The sequence below is a fragment of the Alexandromys fortis genome, unplaced genomic scaffold (assembly GCF_014885135.2).
Source record: "Alexandromys fortis isolate MF-2015 unplaced genomic scaffold, M_Fortis_MF-2015_v1.1 scaffold_51, whole genome shotgun sequence".
NCBI lineage: Eukaryota > Metazoa > Chordata > Mammalia > Rodentia > Cricetidae > Alexandromys > Alexandromys fortis.
In genome coordinates this window covers 1,165,636-1,183,340 of record NW_026067925.1, presented here as the reverse complement: position 1 = coordinate 1,183,340, position 17,705 = coordinate 1,165,636, and the positions used below count along the sequence as shown (strand labels likewise).

At 48.9% G+C, this 17,705-nt stretch overlaps 2 protein-coding genes across 7 annotated transcripts in view; one reads left to right on the top strand and one right to left on the bottom strand.

The window, feature by feature from the left end:
• The first annotated feature begins 1,216 nt into the window (after positions 1-1,216).
• On the top strand, positions 1,217-10,881 carry Pea15 (proliferation and apoptosis adaptor protein 15). The gene is made up of 4 exons (XM_050142822.1): positions 1,217-1,377; positions 7,234-7,407; positions 8,587-8,742; positions 8,880-10,881. Exons 2-4 carry the CDS (start codon positions 7,236-7,238, stop codon positions 8,942-8,944), a joined length of 393 nt encoding a protein of 130 aa, XP_049998779.1. The 5' UTR covers positions 1,217-1,377; positions 7,234-7,235; the 3' UTR covers positions 8,945-10,881.
• Positions 10,882-11,150: 269 nt separating this feature from the next.
• The window catches only part of Dcaf8 (DDB1 and CUL4 associated factor 8), a 39,996-nt gene continuing 33,441 nt past the window's right edge, over positions 11,151-17,705 (bottom strand). For all 6 annotated transcript variants that reach the window (XM_050142817.1, XM_050142819.1, XM_050142815.1 and 3 more), the window contains 3 exons: positions 14,494-14,613; positions 13,628-13,744; positions 11,151-13,033 (listed from right to left, as the gene is read on the bottom strand). In XM_050142817.1, coding sequence (XP_049998774.1) covers positions 12,917-13,033; positions 13,628-13,744; positions 14,494-14,613 — 354 coding nt within the window. In that variant the 3' untranslated portion in view covers positions 11,151-12,916. The remainder of the gene's footprint in view (positions 13,034-13,627; positions 13,745-14,493; positions 14,614-17,705) is intronic.

Genomic DNA, 17,705 nt, shown 5'->3' with positions numbered 1-17,705 from the left:
CTTCATTTAAATACAACATGTTGTGCAGTTGCTGAGTCTCAAAGATGGGTCAACAAGAGAGTTTGGCTCCATGACACAGAATTAGGAACAAAAGCAAATTCTGGGGGTATGTTATCTTCAAAGGGGCAGCGGCCAGCCACGCTGGGGGAGAAGAGCAAAGAGAAGCCCTGTGAAATTTAAAGTGGCAGAAACATGACCTGCTTCTCCCAGAAGTGTGGTCCCGAGAAAGGAACAACTCCCTAAGGCTTCTGGAAGCGTCTCTGCCAAGCTAGAACAGAGGCAAGACGAGGCGTTCTAGTGGCATGCAAACATGGAAGGATGGTCATACTTTTCAAGGCCTGACACTTCCAGGGGTTGAGCTGAGATCCCTTATGCTAGAGATGGAGTGAATATCGAAGGCTTCTCCAGTTCTCCCTTCCCTCTTTCAGTCTGGCTGAGAATGTGGGGGAGGAAAGTCCCTGAGGTGGAGAGGAAGTGAGAATTATCACACTGGGCCTAGGCAGAGGGACAGAGCTAGGAGACAGCTAAGGGTGGCTTTGTTAGTTGTCTATATTTGCATGCTGAGCTCGTGGCTTTTTTCCCCAGAAAATAAAATTACATCATTGTGTGTGTGTGTGTGTGTGTGTGTGTGTGTGTGTGTGTGTGTGTGTAGGGGGTGAGTGTGTCAGGGTTTATTTGGGAAAGGCAAGACGGGAGGAGGGAGGAGCACAGGGGTCCAGCTGCTATTATCCAGGAGAGATCATGGCTCCAGGCCAAGTAAAAGAGATTATTATCCTGTTGCGGCTCCTCCCCCACCCCCATCCCCATTTCTATTCCTAGCATGGATAAACTTGGTCATTTTCTACTGCTCCTCTGACCTATAAGGCCAGGAAGGAGGCTTTTCCAAATACTAAAGCAAGAGAACCCAGAGGTCCCAGGCCTTCCAAAACCCCCAATCCAAATTGCTTCCGCTTTCCAGGGGTCCTAGTCACCGTGATCATCCAAAAGTCAGAGGGCAGAAAAGCGACCTACTGGGGACAAATTAATCTGAGGACCGTTCCACAGTTGAAGTGGAAGAGGCAGAGTCCATACTCCAGTCCAGTGCTGTCTGCATCTAGGAGTCTTCCAGAACCCCAGCCCACAGTCCATGTCCCCTCCTGCCTCCCCTCCCCCTTCTCTCGCCGCTCCCCGCCCCCCGCCCCTCCCCGGCTCTGACATCACCGGCCAGCCGAGTGGGGTGAGGCGGTGCTGGGCTCCAGCTCTGCTCCACGGGCGGAAGAGGCGGCGGCGGCAGGAGCGGCAGCAGCGGTGGCAGGAGCCAAGGAGCAGGCTCCATACGCTGCTTAGGAACCGGGGACCCACGAGTGCCCGCACCCTGAGCGCTCAGCTCCGGAGGCGGTGAGAGGGGCAAAGGGGAGATGTGTCGTGGGGTGGAGGTAGATTGGGGGTCTGGGTCTAGAGAGGTCACGATTCTGAACCCGGGGGATAAATAGGGGAGCGTGAGGATTCAGACAGGTCCATAGTGTCAGGCCCCGTGGGCTTTATGCCGGTGTATTCAGAATCTGGATTGTGCTGCAGGCAGAGTGGCTTCGTCTGCCCATTTCGTGCTGAGCAGCAGTTTGGGAGTCCTATGGGGCCTGGGGATTAGGATGTAGCCTGCTTCCCGCCCAGCCGGCCTGGCCAGGCCAGCTCCCGCCCCTCCCTCCTCGCTGTTGCTTCGGACTCGCCTCTGCAGGCGGTCTCCGGGCTCAGCTCAGCCCAGCATCAGCTCCTCCGGCAGCAGGCAGCTGGTAGGTGTGCTCTCACACCCAGCCTACTGCGTCTGGGGAGAGTGAGATTGGTGGAAGCTTGCCCGGAGGGAAGGAGGTAGGAGCTGCGGGTGCAGAGGAATGATGTAGACTACGTAAAGACCCTAATTTTTTTTTTTTTTTTTTTTTAAAAATCAGTGTCAAAACCGACAGGGACACAACACACCTTTAAGGAAAAAAGCCAACCACACGGTGACACACACCCATGTGACTTACACACATCCTCTCATACAAACCAAATCACAACATCCTTGCACTACACATACACCCACCCACCACAACCCATTGCCTCCTGTGTGGAGTCTCCGTGACCGGCGGCTCTAAGATATCCCTCTCAGGAGGAATGTTGAGTAGTGGATGTAAGCGGCTGCTCTCCACAAACGCACCCAGATTTTATGGACAGCTTTAGCAGACAATACTTCAAAGACTGGTGAGCCTGTGCTCTTACCTGGGTGAGGGGCTTCCTGTGACCTTTCTTGCTGACTGCACGTTTAGAGCATGGAGTACCTGGGAGTGGCTAGATTCTGGGCATCAGTGTGGCCAAAGGATGGAGGAGGGAGCAGAAGCAAGAATGAGTCAGCCACGGAAGGAACCCAAGTTAGAGGGAGGGTGGGGAAAGAGAACGAGAGAGAGAGAGAGAGAGAGAGAGAGAGAGAGAGAGAGAGAGAGGAATGTGTGGAAAAAGGGACAGACCCAGAGTGAACCATGGAGAGGAAAAGAGAGAGAAGGGTGGCCAGAGGAACCGGAGAATGCTGGAGAGTAGGCTAAAGAGGACCAGAAGTTAGGAAGGGTGAAGAAAGCAGGGAGTTAGAAGGAACACGTGAACATTTGTGTCTTGTTTCTCTAGGTTGTGTCTGGCCCCCAGGCTGGATGAGCGATTAGTGTTAATTGCTCTTCCCTTTGCGGTTAAACACTCCAGTGGGGAAACTGCCAGCATGCCCTAGGCTGCCAGCTTCTCCGGTTGCCTACTACTTATACGACACCTGTGCTCAGCAGGTGTATGTACATATACTTCATACATAAGGTCACAGACTCACACGACCTCACACACAGATCTTCACGTACAACGTGAAGATAGTCCAGCTAGGCTTCCTCACTAGCTAGGCAGCAGCCAACCATCATATATTCCCTCCTGTCAACCTTTTTCCTTTTCAGTGGGGAAGCGGATCCCCTCCTTATGGTAGCTCTGAGTATTTGGGTGGGGACTCTGAGTCTCATGAAGTTCAAATGTGTCCTTGGCTATCCGCAAACGGGATGCGTGCATCGGGAGAGATGGAAGGTATGAGTGCCGTGGACTTAGCCCAGTGGGAGAGTGCTTGCCTGGTCCTCCAAAGTGGGGCTAAAGGAGGTAGCTGAAAGAGGTGGAAAAAGAAACCAAAACTGACGAAGGAGAAAGGAAATAGATGAGAAGGGACAAAGCTGTGAAAGACATGAACAGTCAGTCTAGAGGGAGAGTCACAGGGCCCATTCCCTGTTCACCGTCGTGAAGCCCTCTTCTGCCCTGCCTAATCCAATGCCAGCTATCTTTGGCCACCTCCATCTTGGGCATGGCCCTTTGCAGTCCCAGAGGCAACCTGTTTTTCTTCCTAGGTGTACATTTTAGAGCTGTCCTCCCAGGCTGACCTGGAACTGTAAAAACCCTCTTTGTTACAGGAAGAAGGGTGGCCGAGCTAGACAAAAAAAGTTAGGGGAAGAAGTCAGCTAAGGTACCCAAAGAAAGAAACTGCCTGGGTTTGGGGCCCAGACTTCACTTACATCACAGTGGCTCCAACCTTAGCGCCCTCCCTTCCCACCTGTTTCCCTTGATTACTTCCTCCAGCTTCCAGCTCCAGACAAGACCAACAGACTTGAGTGAGTGCCTAGGAATCCCCTCCCGCCTATTAAAGGGACCTTCAGGTCCTTGCATCTGCCCAGGATGGCGGCCCCTCCCCTCAACGGCCAGCAGCTGTAACAGATGTGGAGGAAGGGGTAAAATCTAATCCTTAGGCTTCCTTTTTAAATTTCCTCTGTGGAACCAAATGCTGGGGAAAGGGGATAATCGACCACAGATTAGTGTCAGAATGCTCAGAAATAGTTCTGGTGCTGCACCTCCACTACAGGTGCTTGTCCATTTGCGAGGCTTCTCTGAGCAACACACGACTTCTTTGTCTAGTGCTATCTTCCCAATCCGCACCTAAAGACCCCTTCTCCCGCACCCTCAGTGGTCAGGGCTCTGCCTAGAGCCACCTTCGGAGAGGGAGGGAGGAAGGAAGGAAGGAAGGTGTGAGGAAGCAATGAGCAGAATACAGAATGAGACGGGAGGGAAGGGAACTGACTTCCTGCAGCCTGAGCTCCAGTTCCTGTCCTGGTATCCTGTCCCAAGAGTGGCCTCCACCCGGCGCTCCTGAGACGGCCCCTGTGCTGCTCCAGAGATGAGAATTTCTAGAGCCAGGAAGGCAGACTTCTCGATAGGCCCTTACGAATTCTCAATCTTTGGTGAGGATGAAAGAGGCAAGCTCTGCCAAGCCCCACCAGACTCACCCGCCAGGGGTAAGAACTGATTAGTGAAACCCAAAAGTCACGTAGGGGAGAGTCCTCCTGTCTGTACCCTTAAAAAGTTCTCTAACTGCCCTGCTTTTGCCTCTGTCACACCTCGCCATGGGCAAATAGCAACTTCAGATTCTCCTTACTCTGCTCCCTCAAGAGACCCTAGTCCTCTTTTCTGTCCCTTAGCCCTCTCCATACTCTTCCCATTGGTGGTGTCATTGTCCTGATGATGGGGGGGGGGGGTAACTCTGAACGGAGGTTGCTATGGTAACAGCTGAGTGGAGGCTGCAGCCTTGTGGACTCTGTGCCTAGCGCCCCCCCCCCATATCCACTGAATTCCTCATGCGCAGCCTTTCCCAAGGCCAGCTCTCCTGTCACATTGTGGGTTCCCTCACCCCTCCGGATTGGAGTCTGTACTTTCTTGCATACTCTCAGCTGGTTCTAACACAAACATACGTCCCCCAGAAGCTCACAGCTAGTGCCTGCATATACCTCCATTACCAGAACATCCAAACACACCTACTCTATCTGCCACATACCTGTTTTCCCCCAGGAAAACTCAAGTGCGTGCAAACATGGCTGTACACATTGTCTCTCCCTAACCACCTTATATATTCCTACCCACATTCCTCTTAAGGGCCTCCTTGTATGTATTACTCTTGGAAAGCTCCTAGCCGCTGCCCCCAACCTTTGTGGGTGTGTATGTTACACACATTAATCCCTTCCCGCCTACCTCCCCGGCAGATCTGTGTTTTAAATCCAGAGCCCTAAATCTTCACTCCTCCCAAGTCACACACAGCTACACACGTTCCTCCCACAGCAGCTCTCGTATTTACAAATCCTCTTCCCTGTGACATCAAGGCAGTAGGACCCCTTTTCCACTGAGACTTTGGTCCTCGTGCCTCCTTTGGGGCAGGGTCTTCTGGTCTCCATCCTATGCTACTCTTCCAGCCCCTCCCCCACACACCCCTTTTTCTGCCCTAGGATTATCAGTGGAGGCGGGGCTGGGCTCCAGCTTGCTGCTATGTGACCTAGATTCAAGGCAGAGATGGTTTCTGGTGCTGACAGTCAGAGAGCATTGTCCCTGGCCCTGCCTGGTAGGACCACCGCTGGGCCCTTCTGTCTGGTGGCACCTGGTGTGCAAGTAAAAGTGTTTCTGACCAATTCTACCATGGATCGTGCTAGCCCTGCTGTCTGGCTTATTGTCTGTCTGTGTCACGGTGCCTGCCACGGAGGGAAAGTATTATTCTGAGAGTTTATTCTGGTCCAAATAGGGGGCTGAGAATAAGGTCTTCTGGGCCCATACTTATGCAATGCCCATGGCTCTGCCTCAGTTCCCTTGCAAGAGAGGCTAGAAACAAGGAAAACAGGTTTATCAACCTGCTCCTTTGATCTGCAAGTTTCAGGTCAGTATTGGGTGATGCATGGGCAGCTCTGGTCAGGTCCAAGGCCAAACAATTTCTTGCCCACCTTTTGGTCTAGCCACAATGTTTATGTAGTTACTTTTTTAGTGCTTTAATTTTCTGAACATAAAAATATACTCATTGCAAAAAACAGTTCCTTACTTGAAATAAGGTTTTGCTATGTAGTCCAGGATGACCTTAAACTTGCAGCAATTCTGCCTTAGACTGCTGAATGTTGGAACTACAGGCATAGGTCACTATGCTCAGTCACTTAGCGTACCACTGGAGTTTTACATTTTATCAAATCTATAAAGTTCATTCTAAGGTCTGACTTTTTTTTTTTTAAATATACATTGGTGTTTTGCCTACTTATATGTCTGGGTGAGTTTTGGATCCCCTGGAACAGGAATTGTTGCAGTTTTGAGTTCCCATGTGGGTGCTGGGAATTGAACCTAGGTCCTCTAGAGGAACAGCTAGTGCCCTTAATCACTGAGCCATCTCACCAGCCCCAGGTCTGACCTTTCTGTTTTAGCTATTGTCCCTATTTTAGTGAAGGGTGTCCTTGAGTGCTCCCTTCCTCTTCCTCAGCTGAAGATCATGAGAGGTATGGAGGCCAATGGCAGGTCTAGCCTTGCCTGTAGGCAGCCAGGTTGGAGGTTAGCAGCCCCCTTCCTGCCAGATTTCTGAAAGCTACATCTAAACTCCCCTCCCCCCATCACCCAGCCTGCCTGGGAACTGGGCAAGGGGCCAGGGCCAGCCGCTTGGTATTCTTGGGCGCGGGGGCTGCAGGCAGAGCACAAAGGCTAGGAGGGCTGAGTTGGGGCCCAGTAAACTATAAAGGGAGAAAAATGGGCTTCACAAAGGTGGGGGTGGCCCACCGCTCCCAGCTACTTTAAGACCTAATAATCTAATGCAGGGGTAAGCATGGGACAGGGATCCATCAGACCAAGTAATTAGGCATCCATCCAAAATGAGTCATTGGCAGGGTGGTGGGAAGTTGAAATGAGGAACCCTTTGCTTCTGGGGAAGAACGGAAGATGGAATGCACAGGGCTTCAACCAAACCTTTTAGTGTCTCAATGCTAGGCAAGCCTGTGACAGGGGGAGGAGTTGTAGGTAGGTGGGGCAATTGGGAGGGGGACCGCAAGAAAGTCTGGAGAATGTTGCCACGGCAACCGCCTCCTCAGTCAAGGGAGCTGTTGCCAGGGTTACTGTTAAGGGAGGGGAAAAAAGAAAAAGATTATGTATGGGGTGTGTGTGACCTGTCACTCTAGACTCCATGATGGCACCTAGCTTTCCTAAGTTTCTTCTTGTATGTCAGAGGTTTTCCTTTTCTCCCGCCAGATATGCTCTCCTGAACCTCCACATTTTAGGTACATATCATCCTGGCGGGACAAAGTGCTCTCGTGTGTTTGTTGCTGGGGATGGGGATAAGGTGCAGATAAGAACTGGCAGCAAGTGAACCAAACTCCATATACTAAGCTCAGCTTTCTCTCCCTTTATTACCCTGACTACCAGTCATGGCAGAGTACGGGACTCTCCTTCAGGACCTGACCAACAACATCACCCTTGAAGATCTGGAACAGCTCAAGTCAGCCTGCAAGGAGGACATCCCCAGTGAGAAGAGTGAGGAGATCACTACAGGCAGTGCTTGGTTTAGCTTCCTGGAGAGCCACAACAAGCTGGACAAAGGTTGTGGGGGCTCTGTTCATTCAGCAAATAGAAACAAACTAACACAAGCCTCTCACACAAAGTGAAACCTTATGACGGGGCAGGGTAAATGATACACTCTTAAGAGACAGGGTTCTAGGGCAGTAATCATTAAGAGACATGCTTCCTTTATGGCCCTTTTTAGTACAAAATGTTTAATACTCCTGTGCTATTGTGGTAAAACTTAAAGCCATAGTTCTAATGTTTTCTTACCTACTTTTAGAGGCTGCTGCTTTTTAACAGTAGGAGGGAGACACTGATTAGAGCAGTAACACGCAGCTGGGGCTTGCAGGGAGAGTTGTGTGAGGCCGTCTCAAGTGCCGGCAGAGTGACAGGTAAAAGCCTTGCCATGCATGTCCACCAAGAGCCCAGGGCTCAGTCAAAGAGGGAACCAACTCCTCAAAGTTGTCCTCTGACCTCCATGTACTTTGCCCACACTCATACACAATGATAATGATAATAGACCATCCCCAAGACAAGTGGGATTCCTAAAGCAGAACCCAGAGAACCTTAGCTAGACTTAAAAAGATTGGATCTGATTACCTGAGAATGTAAATCTTGAGTTAGATGGTCTGAAAGGGAAGTCAGAGTCCTTTGTGTGAACTCTTCTGGCTCTAGGATGATAGATGGCAGAGAGGGACACTGGAGGAGGACTACGCAAGGCTATTGCAGCAATCAGGGCAGGAGGCACACACAATCTTCACAAACCACCCTGTCTTTGTCAGTGCTTTCTCTAAGTAGCTTTTCTTACTGGACACAGAACCTTTTTGATTGGCTCTAAATCGCATCCTTCTTTTCCACATGTGGTGTCTCGAATTCTGATACTCATTTGGAAAGAAAATGGAAAAAGGACAGGATGGGTGTGGGCTAATTTTGAAGGCAGTTTTTCTATTGTCCCTTCCCCAAGGATGGACTTGATATCTAGTCTTTATTTCCCATTTATGCCCTAGAAACTTTCATTGACACCCGTCCTACCTAGATCAGTCCTCAGAACAGCATGGCTGCCGCAAGCTTCCTTTTACTGGCTTAGCACCCCCTTCTTTCACTGTTGTCCCCTCCAGTAACCAATGTAAGCAGTTAGTGTTGGTTCAAGAATACCAGTTTGACAGGGTAGACGCTGACCTCTGTCGCCAAGTTCTGACTCAAGCTGCCTTCCTCCAGACAACCTCTCCTACATTGAGCACATCTTTGAGATATCCCGTCGTCCTGACCTACTCACTATGGTGGTCGACTACAGAACCCGCGTGCTGAAGATCTCAGAGGAGGATGAGCTGGACACCAAGCTAACCCGTATCCCCAGTGCCAAGAAGTACAAAGGTAACAGGCCATGCCTTGGGCATAGCTACACTGCTGCTTTTCTTCTCTGACTATATATTCTTGGGAGTGGAGATGGATGCTCCGTGGGCCTGCTGGTTAACTTCTATCCCTGGACACACCCATCTTTGCTTTTCCAGACATTATCCGGCAGCCCTCTGAGGAAGAAATCATCAAATTGGCTCCCCCACCAAAGAAGGCTTGAGCAAGGGGGAGGAAGAGGAGGAAGGTTGATCTTCATCAGACCACTCCCTTCCCCATCCTCACCGGGAGGGGCTAGGGCACTCCCCCTGCCCCGTACCCACTTACTAACTTGGTCCTAACCCCCTTACTTTGCGCGTGTGTGTGCGTGTTCACACGCTCTGGCTGTCTGTCTGTCTAGCTCATCTAGTTCCTCCTCCTCATGAGGGGACTGGAGTCAGGGGAGGGGGGGGTTAATTTCCCCACTATAGGGGAGGTGGAAGCTATTTCTATGTAAATAGAAATCGGCACATTCCTCCTCCTCCCCTTTCCTCCACTCTTCCCCCACATCTTTAAAGTATGGAAGCAGAAAGGACCTGCATTTTCCTGCACTGAGGAGTTAAGGTGAAGATGAGGTATGGGAGAGATGGTTAGAGCTAAAGAAAACCAATGGGGAAGGAAGATAAGAGGCAACTCAACCTCTACCTGGAAGGGGAAAGCAAAGCCAGAATTCAGTGTTTGTAAATCTCTGCTGGACTGGCTGGAGTCCAGTTTCCTGCTGTTCCTTAGGCTGAAGTCCTGAGCGCCAGTAGGCCCTCTTTTATGCCCTTGTCATGGGCCTGGGATGGGTATGAGCCAGAAATCTTAATGAGAAGTCCACTAGATCCTTTCCTGGCCGCCCCCCAAAGTCAAACCCCATGGAGAAGCCAGCATTTGATGTCCCCAACTTCTGCTCTGGAGAGACTATGCTGGGACCAAGCACTACTGAGCCTGAGATAGGGATGCAGGCAGAGACAGGCCCACTTTCTACTCCTTTATTCCTAAATAGAGACTGTTGAATATACTGACCCTGAGCCTAAGGAGATTGGGGAATGAGATCTGTAGGCTTTAACCTCAACCTGCCCACACCTACGGGGTCCCAATATGGATATTGTAGGTAGCCTTCACACTCTGGAATACCCCAAAAAGGAGTTAATTACAGTGGTTTCCTTTGCGCTGATTACCACCCTAATTCAATCCAGGAAGGGACTTGGTAACCTTTTTCATTTGGGTTTGTGGATGCCGCCAAGTCACAGAGTACAGTGAGTGAACCCAGCCTCCTACCTGTCCCAAGATGCCCTTCCCCATCTTGACCGTGCTAACTGTGTGTACATATATATTCTACATATATGTATATTAAACCCGCACTGCCATGTCTGCCCTTTTTTTGTGGTTTTTGGCATTAACTTATTGTCTAGGCCAGAGCAGGAGTGGGAGGGAGGGGATTGTCACAGTGAAGGGAGTGACAGAGCCAAATTGTTACATAGCCCAAATGGAAAAGAAAGCATTTAAACCAACCACAGCAAACATTAAATTTACATGTGAGCTCAGAGACTATTTAGAGAAAGTTAAAGGTAGGAGCTTCTAGGATGTGGGAGCAAAGCTTCACAGGAGGGGAGGCCAGGCTGTCAGAGGAAGAAGCCAGACTAGCACATTCAACTCCCAGCCCAGCCCAGTCTGCCCATCCCCTCTGGCCACTGCTGCAGACACCTGCCTTAACACACACACCTCCAAGACTCCAGTTTTGCCTTAAAGGTCCTTCCTAAGTCTCCCTAGTCCTGTCTGGCTTCTCCTTTAAGAAAATAGAGACTTGTATAGCTGGGAGAAAGGAACTAAGCATAAACCATTCTTCCATCTGGGATGGTATATGAGAGCGAGACGGAGCTTTCCTTATTTATGGGAGAAACAGGAGAAGAGAGAGGGTGCTTTTCAGCAGTTTCTCTGTAAGGCAAAAAAAAAAAAAACAAACAAACAAACAAAAAAAAACAAAAACAAACCTTTAAATAGACTAACCTGCCCTGATAGACTGACCTACCCTGCTATCCTTGTGCTGCCGTGAGGTTGCCCCTAGCCTGTGCTCCTGTCTGCAGCATGCCACGGCCTTGTTCTAACCCTGGAATAAAGGTGACTGACTGTACTGTACCTGACTGATTCCAGAATTTCTGTGGGTCATTAAGAGTTGGGAAATGTCTGAATGACTGGGAGGGGACATGTAGCCATGTTTTCCCTATTATCATTCACTTCAGTAGGAATCAAGGGCACTGGCATAAACAGGCCCATCCCACTAAAACATTCTTCTGTAGCTCAAGCATTAGAAACAGGGACTTTGGCAGAATCAAGCATCTATACTGGAAGGAACCAAAGTTCTCTGTCACAAATAAATGGACCACATACCACACAAAGCAGCAGTCAGGGGGGAAAAGCTTTACTGAGAGAAAATACAACAAATTCCAGAGTGCATGGTTTTAAGCCCACCTCATACTCCCACTAGCAGTGAGGACATCCTCCACTCCCTGCTTCAGGAAGTACAGTACTGGATCTGGTCTGAGCTGCTAAGAAAGGGGCAGGAGGAAGGAGTGTGTAAAGATACCACCCTCTGCTCTTCCCCCTTCATCCTGGCCCAGTGTGGTCAAATTGAACCGACCCAGGATACAGGATTCCTGATTGAACCTTGTGAAAACTAGGGGCAAAGAAATAGCAGCAAAAGCATTTAGGGCAAGAATTCAACAGGGACTTTAACACACAGTGGCCAATGGTTAAGACGGGTGTCTACACCCCAGTCACCAGAATAACCTTCCGATTACTGGCTTGCCCCTCAATTCACAGGAGTTTTCCATTAAGAAGGGAGCTGGTATGGAGTTGAATGGCTTAAGGAATCAAGCAGCTAAAGGCCAGGGGGTCAAGTGTGCTTTCTGTCATCCACAGATCCAGGGTAAGGCCTGTAGCAGTGGTGCCCTTGGAAGTCACACTTCGGCCCATGTTTTAAAGACAGGCCAGCCTCCAATGAGGGGAGCAATCTTGGGATCCCTCACAAGACTTAAGGGAATTAGGAGACCTGAGGCAAAGTTGAGAGGAATTTGTTTTTTCATACCGCTGCATCAAGGCAGAGAAGGGCACAGCCAAATATTCTTGCATTTTTGAGCCTTGTAAGAACTAAAGGTAAGCCCCAGGCTCTGACAGCCATATATAAATGGAAGCTGGCCGCGTGTGTCCCCTCTATATCATCACTCTCGCTCATTCTTCCTTTAAGTCCCTTTATTGCATTGTATTCATAGAGAATATATAGGTATTTAAACTTCTGACAATAATTTTAACTTGATACATCCAAGTTTAACTTGCTTTTTAATATATTTATAGATATAAAATTAGGCCTCTAACAGTGATAGGGACAGGGAAATTGCTGCCACTGAACAATTCAAAACAAAACAAAGAGGTAACTTCTTCCTGTTTTTTCCACCTCGTGCCCCCACCCCACTTCTCCACAAACTCCATCACAGACCCCCACTTAGAGGGTGCTGGGATGAAGATGACAAAGTGGAGGACACCTAGTCAAGTGTACACACTGTGATAAGTACAGAGAATAAGTACAGTGGAAAGGGAAGAAAAGAGTACTGGGATAGTTAGGGACGTTTAAGGATTTCCCAGAAAAAAGAAAATAAAACAGTCCTGGGATGCGGTTGCTCAGGGGCAAAAAACAATGGAACTGTTCAGACTTCTTAAAAAAAAAAAGGGGGAGGAAAAAAAGTGAAAAACCTAAACCAAAGAGAGTGGCATTCCTACCCTCTTCTCTGGCCCCTTGGTACTGACCAGCCAGTCCTTCCCCCCACCCCCCACAAAAGAAACAAGGGAGGTTAAAGAAAAATAAGCCCCATTTCCTATCCAAGCCAGTTAACAAAAGGCTTTGTTTCTCTCCCCTAAACAAAGGCTTCAGGGAGAGGCCTGTTTCTGCTGAGTCCTTTGCACCTTTCCATGGAAGCTCATACCGGCTGTCTCTCACTCCTAGGGGCTCTCTGCTGGTTCAATCTCCTGTGGTCTGTCCTTCTCAGATATCTTTCTTTTATTTAAACAAAAAGTCCAAAGTGCATTTCTGATGAATATAAGGGCCTGGGATTGAAAAAGACTTGCCCAGGCAGGATCGGGTTGGCAGCCCCAGCCCATCCCTCCTAAGTTTGGGGCCTCAGGATGGCATGCACTGCACCCGGTCAGGGCCCTCCTCCTCGTCCGATGTGTCTGAGGAGCTGGGAGACTCATCAGAGTCCGCATCTGTGGCCCCAACCCCAGGTTCTCGCCAGCGCTGTAGGATGGGAAATCCTTGTTAGTAATGTCCCCTGGATCAAAGACAAGACCTTAGATCTAGAATTTTTTTTAAATTAAATAACCTAGTGCGACCTGTTACTCCCAATCGTCCTAGGTTGGCCTCCCCAGTAGCTACTACTGTGCCTGGCTCAGAATTTTTCTTAAAAGGCCAGACTGTAAATATTTGTGGGCATATGGTCTCTTTTCAGCTCTGCCTCTGTAACATGAAAGCAGCCACAGATAGTACAGAGAACAAGTATGGCTGTGTTTTCAATAAAGCTTCGTTGCCTGACCCCTACTCTAGACCTCTTTTAGCATGAAGTTAACACAGGTCACCCAGAGCAATCATTTCTTCTCTACCCCTCCCACCCACCCATAAGCCTCTGCATATAAGGTGACAGAGGACAAAAATCACACACACCCTCCTCTCTACTAGTTGGTCTAATAGGGATAAAAGGCCAGTGGATGAGACACCCAGCCGAGACCATGCCATTCCTCTTTAATATAGTAAGGAAGTGTGCTTAGGCTTCTTCAAAGGCACATAATCTTTGGGAACTCACTTCCAACTGATACTGACCCAATGAAGGCTTACCCGATGATGACGTCTCTGTCTCAGGTGATGCATAAGGAACCAAAGCATGTGACTATCAAACAAGTCAGTGTGATGTAAGCTATCTTCATCCCGTTCTCGCTTGTTCTTCTTAATCACCTGGAACCCAAAAGAGTTAGGAGAAGGGATAGTAATTAATAGAAACCCAGGCTTGATCAACAAGACTGGCACTGCTGTTTGCATATGACTATAACCCAGCACTGGAAGGTGGAGATAGGAGGATCAAATTCAAGACCAAGCCTGAGCTACTCATTAAAAGCTTGTCTCTGAGCTGGGCGGTGATGGTGCGCACCTTTAATCCCAGCACTTGGGAGGCAAAGGCAGGCAGATCTCTGTGAGTTCAAGGACAGCCTGGTCTAGCTCCAAGACAGGCTCCAAAGCTACAGAGAAACTCTGTCTCGAAAAACCAAAAAGAAAAAAAAAAAAGCTTGTCTCTGAAAACCAAGGGGCTAGCTAGATCGTAGCTCAGTGGTAGTGCATGTGCAAGACCAAGTAAGATCCCCAGCACTGTGGGGGAGGGGAGGGGGTGGGATAAGCAGACTGTGTCTTTAATTCCAATAAAACATTCCTTCTGATACCATTAAGCTAATGTAGCCCTAGATTCGGAAAGGATGCCAAAGGCCAGTCACTGGCAAGGCTGGACACTCTACCATAAAACAGTTTTTTCCTATGGATGCTTCCTACCTACTAACTAGAAGCACTTCAGAGCTGTTCTGGCTCAGGACTGTCTCCACAGAGGCAGTGGGAGGAAGCAGAAGAGCTGTTAGAGAATGACTTTAAAGAACTGTCCTTCCTGTGACAGTTACACATTTGTTTCTACAAACGAATGCCTTCAGCCATTCACTTACATCCTTTAACCCCGTCAGCTCAGTGGACGCTTCAGCTGTGGGTGCCCAGATCTTCACATCATGGTCCAGGCCACTGGTTGCCAAGACAGGTAGGTGAGGATGGGGCTCAAGACAGTTTACCTGGTTTGGGAGGAAAGAAAGCAGTGGCTCAGGAGTACACAGGAACAGAGTGTGAAAACTACAGCTGCCTGAGCCAAATAGTTGCCATGACCTGGCCTGAAAGAGGCCCACCTACCTACCTGAGCCTAGACCAAATAGCTCTGGATACAAAATCAGCCTGCCTATCATTTCCAATACAGATGAGGGGAGGCCACATCCCCAGGAGCAAGTGAATGAAGGGCCATGCATATTGCAGCTTCACAAGGTAACTGAGATACAGTGCATAACCTCACTCACACCACAGTCTAAAGCTCCAACTTTCCCAAGGCTGGGGGGGGGGGGGGGGGGGAAACAATGGCTTTCATCAAGTAACAATTATGAAAAAAAAAAAACCCTGTACTTCCAGAGAAAATGGAGAACAATTATATCTACTTGGGACTGTTTACTAAGTGGAGAATGGGGAGGCTAAAAAGGATGAACTAAAGGGGCAGGGTAAGGGAGGTTTGGGACTGTTTAAGAGCACTATAGTGCTCACAGAAGGCAACATCCTGCTATCTGCCCTACGGCCATAGTAAACTCACTACAGGGAAGGACAATGTAGCCCATGCAGTTTCACCACTGATCAATTTCAGTCACCTTCATTCACTGAACAGAAGAAAAACAGTGGATGGCAGACATTGGGTTTCAAACAGTTTCCTTTTGTCTAAAAACACCCATGCCCTCTGCTGTCTGATTTGCTAACAAGAGCTTCCTTAACCGGGCAGGGCAAGGCGGGGCAGAGCAGTTCCCATCCGCACCGGAAGAGCCAGTCCCAGATCTAGCTGCTAAAGCATTTTTAGGCTTTTAGTCAGATGAGGAACAGATAGGAAAGACACCCGCCTTGCTTCTGCTTTATAGTCCTGGCAAAAGTCTCTTCTAGTTCTCTCTGGACCAAGCTTGGCTGCTGTTATCAGCACACTCGGACCACAGCTAAGGAAAAGGAAAGGCAGGCATAGAGACTCGGATGACTTCATTTTCTCTGAGTTTACAAGACACTCTCAGAAGGCCAAATCTAATTCTGAGCCTAAGAGTAAAAGAGAAAGCCTGGTTCTCTTGTGGTCTGATTTCACATGAAGGCTTACTGCAATTGTTTAGGCTGTGTAGTCTGTAGCCCAAGGACGCACTAGAGAACAAACTCCAGTATGAAAATGTTAGCAACAGATACTCACAACTTACACATGCAGACCTGACCTCATCCATTTCTTTTTTTTTTTTTTTTGGTTTTTCGAGACAGGGTTTCTCTGTGGTTTTGGAGCCTGTCCTGGAACTAGCTCTTGTAGGCCAGGCTGGTCTCGAACTCACAGAGATCCGCCTGCCTCTGCCTCCCAAATGCTGGGATTAAAGGCGTGTGCCACCACCACCCTGCTTCTTCATGAAGTCTTGCTCAAGACCTGTACTCTTGAGCTTCCAACAAGTGGAGAAAATCAGAGCATAAAGGAACAGTTCCTTGAGTGGAACTTAGCCTAAGGACAAAGCCAATGGCAAGAGGACAAGAGAATAAATTACATACAGTGCCTCAATTGGAGCCTGCAGGGGAATCTGACAGAGAGCTTCTGGGCCAGGAGACCTGGTCACCTCATCAGACCTGTTTAGATTCTAGGGCTTACTTACCCTGTCAGTAATGATCTAGCCGAGACTCTGGCTTTAGAGGACTGGGCTGGGGGTGGGGGGGGGGGGGGGGGGGGGGGGGGGGGGGGGGGGGGGGGGGGGGGGGGGGGGGGGGGGAGATGCAGGGAATGGGATAAAGCATCAAGTGCTCTTTGGGGAGTAAGGAGTTGTTCCTTGACATCATTTCCCACTCTTGTCCCTGTGAAGGTGAATGGGAACAAAGGATCCCAAAACAAGAATTAGGAGACCTGGGCAAGGTGAGCAATATAGTGTAAGATCCCTCTGATGCTAACATTCTACTTAATGATATAGAGAATGCTTCTTCTACTCCTAGGCTGGAATCTGGTGACCTCCAATGCTGAAAGATTATAACAAAAAAACAAAAACTGTCTCAGAGGAAACCAGTAATGATGTGGGAGTGTCATATTTCAATCTGTCGATTTCAATGGTTAATTAATAAAGAAACTGCTTGGCCTGATAGGTTAGAGTAAACAGAACAGAATGCTGGGAAGAAGGGAAGTGAGGCAGCCGCCATGCTGCTCCTCTCCAGGGCAGAGGCGATGAAGCAAGTCGCCAGGTCAGACATGCTGAATCTTTCCTGGTAAGACTGGTCTGACACAGATTACTAAATATGGGTTAGGCAAGATGTGAGAATTAGCCATTAAGAGGCCAGAACTAATGGGCCAAGCAGTGTTTAAAAGAATACAGATTCCGTGTAATTATTTCGGGGCATAAGCTAGCCAGGCAGCAGGGAGCCGGGTGCCAGGAACGCAGCTCCTTTCTACACAGTAAGAACCACACGAACCATTTGGCTTACATAAAGGCAAGAACAAGTAAAGAAACTCAAAGTGGCAGCCACTACATCTCTCAGAATCATAAATACTCTGGCCTGGGGCTCACCCAACCCAAAAAGATCTCTTCCCCGGGCACTAGATTAATCAACAAACCCTGGTACTGGCTAAGCTGAAAGCAAATCAGCCAGTAGAATGCTTCTGGAGAAACAAGTGCTGGCTATAAAAGGGCATTCATCCCTGCATCTTTCTGGAAGGGAATGCAAGACAATAATTTCTGATCAAGAAAGAATTCACAGGGCCTTTTTGACTTACTGTGTGCCCACTGCAGACTTTTTATTAAGATCCCAATGTTTGAACTTGTTAACTACAGGTGACAAGAGGAGGGACCTTTGAAGGGAAGGAAACACAGGCAGAGAAGACACACCTTGAACTTAAGAGATTCCTCTCAAGCACATATCTTAGTTAAGGGAGCCACCTTAGGGTTGGCAAGAGACTTGAATCTAGAGTGGCTCCCAGGAGCCCAAGGCGATGTCCCCAGTTAGTCCCTTGGGAATCGGAGGATAGGGAACCTGAAATGACCCTATCCCACAGCAATACTGACGAATATCTTTCATATCACCATAGAACCTTCATCTGGTGATGGATGGAGATAGAGACAGAGACCCACACTGG

Excerpts from the sequence above, each read along its gene's own strand:
- Pea15 (XM_050142822.1), top strand. The coding sequence starts at position 7,236 with ATGGCAGAGTACGGGACTCTCCTTCAGGACCTGACCAACAACATCACC. Across the intron at positions 7,408-8,586 it reads CCACAACAAGCTGGACAAAG|ACAACCTCTCCTACATTGAG; the intron begins GTTGTGGGGGCT and ends GCCTTCCTCCAG. Across the intron at positions 8,743-8,879 it reads CAGTGCCAAGAAGTACAAAG|ACATTATCCGGCAGCCCTCT; the intron begins GTAACAGGCCAT and ends TTGCTTTTCCAG.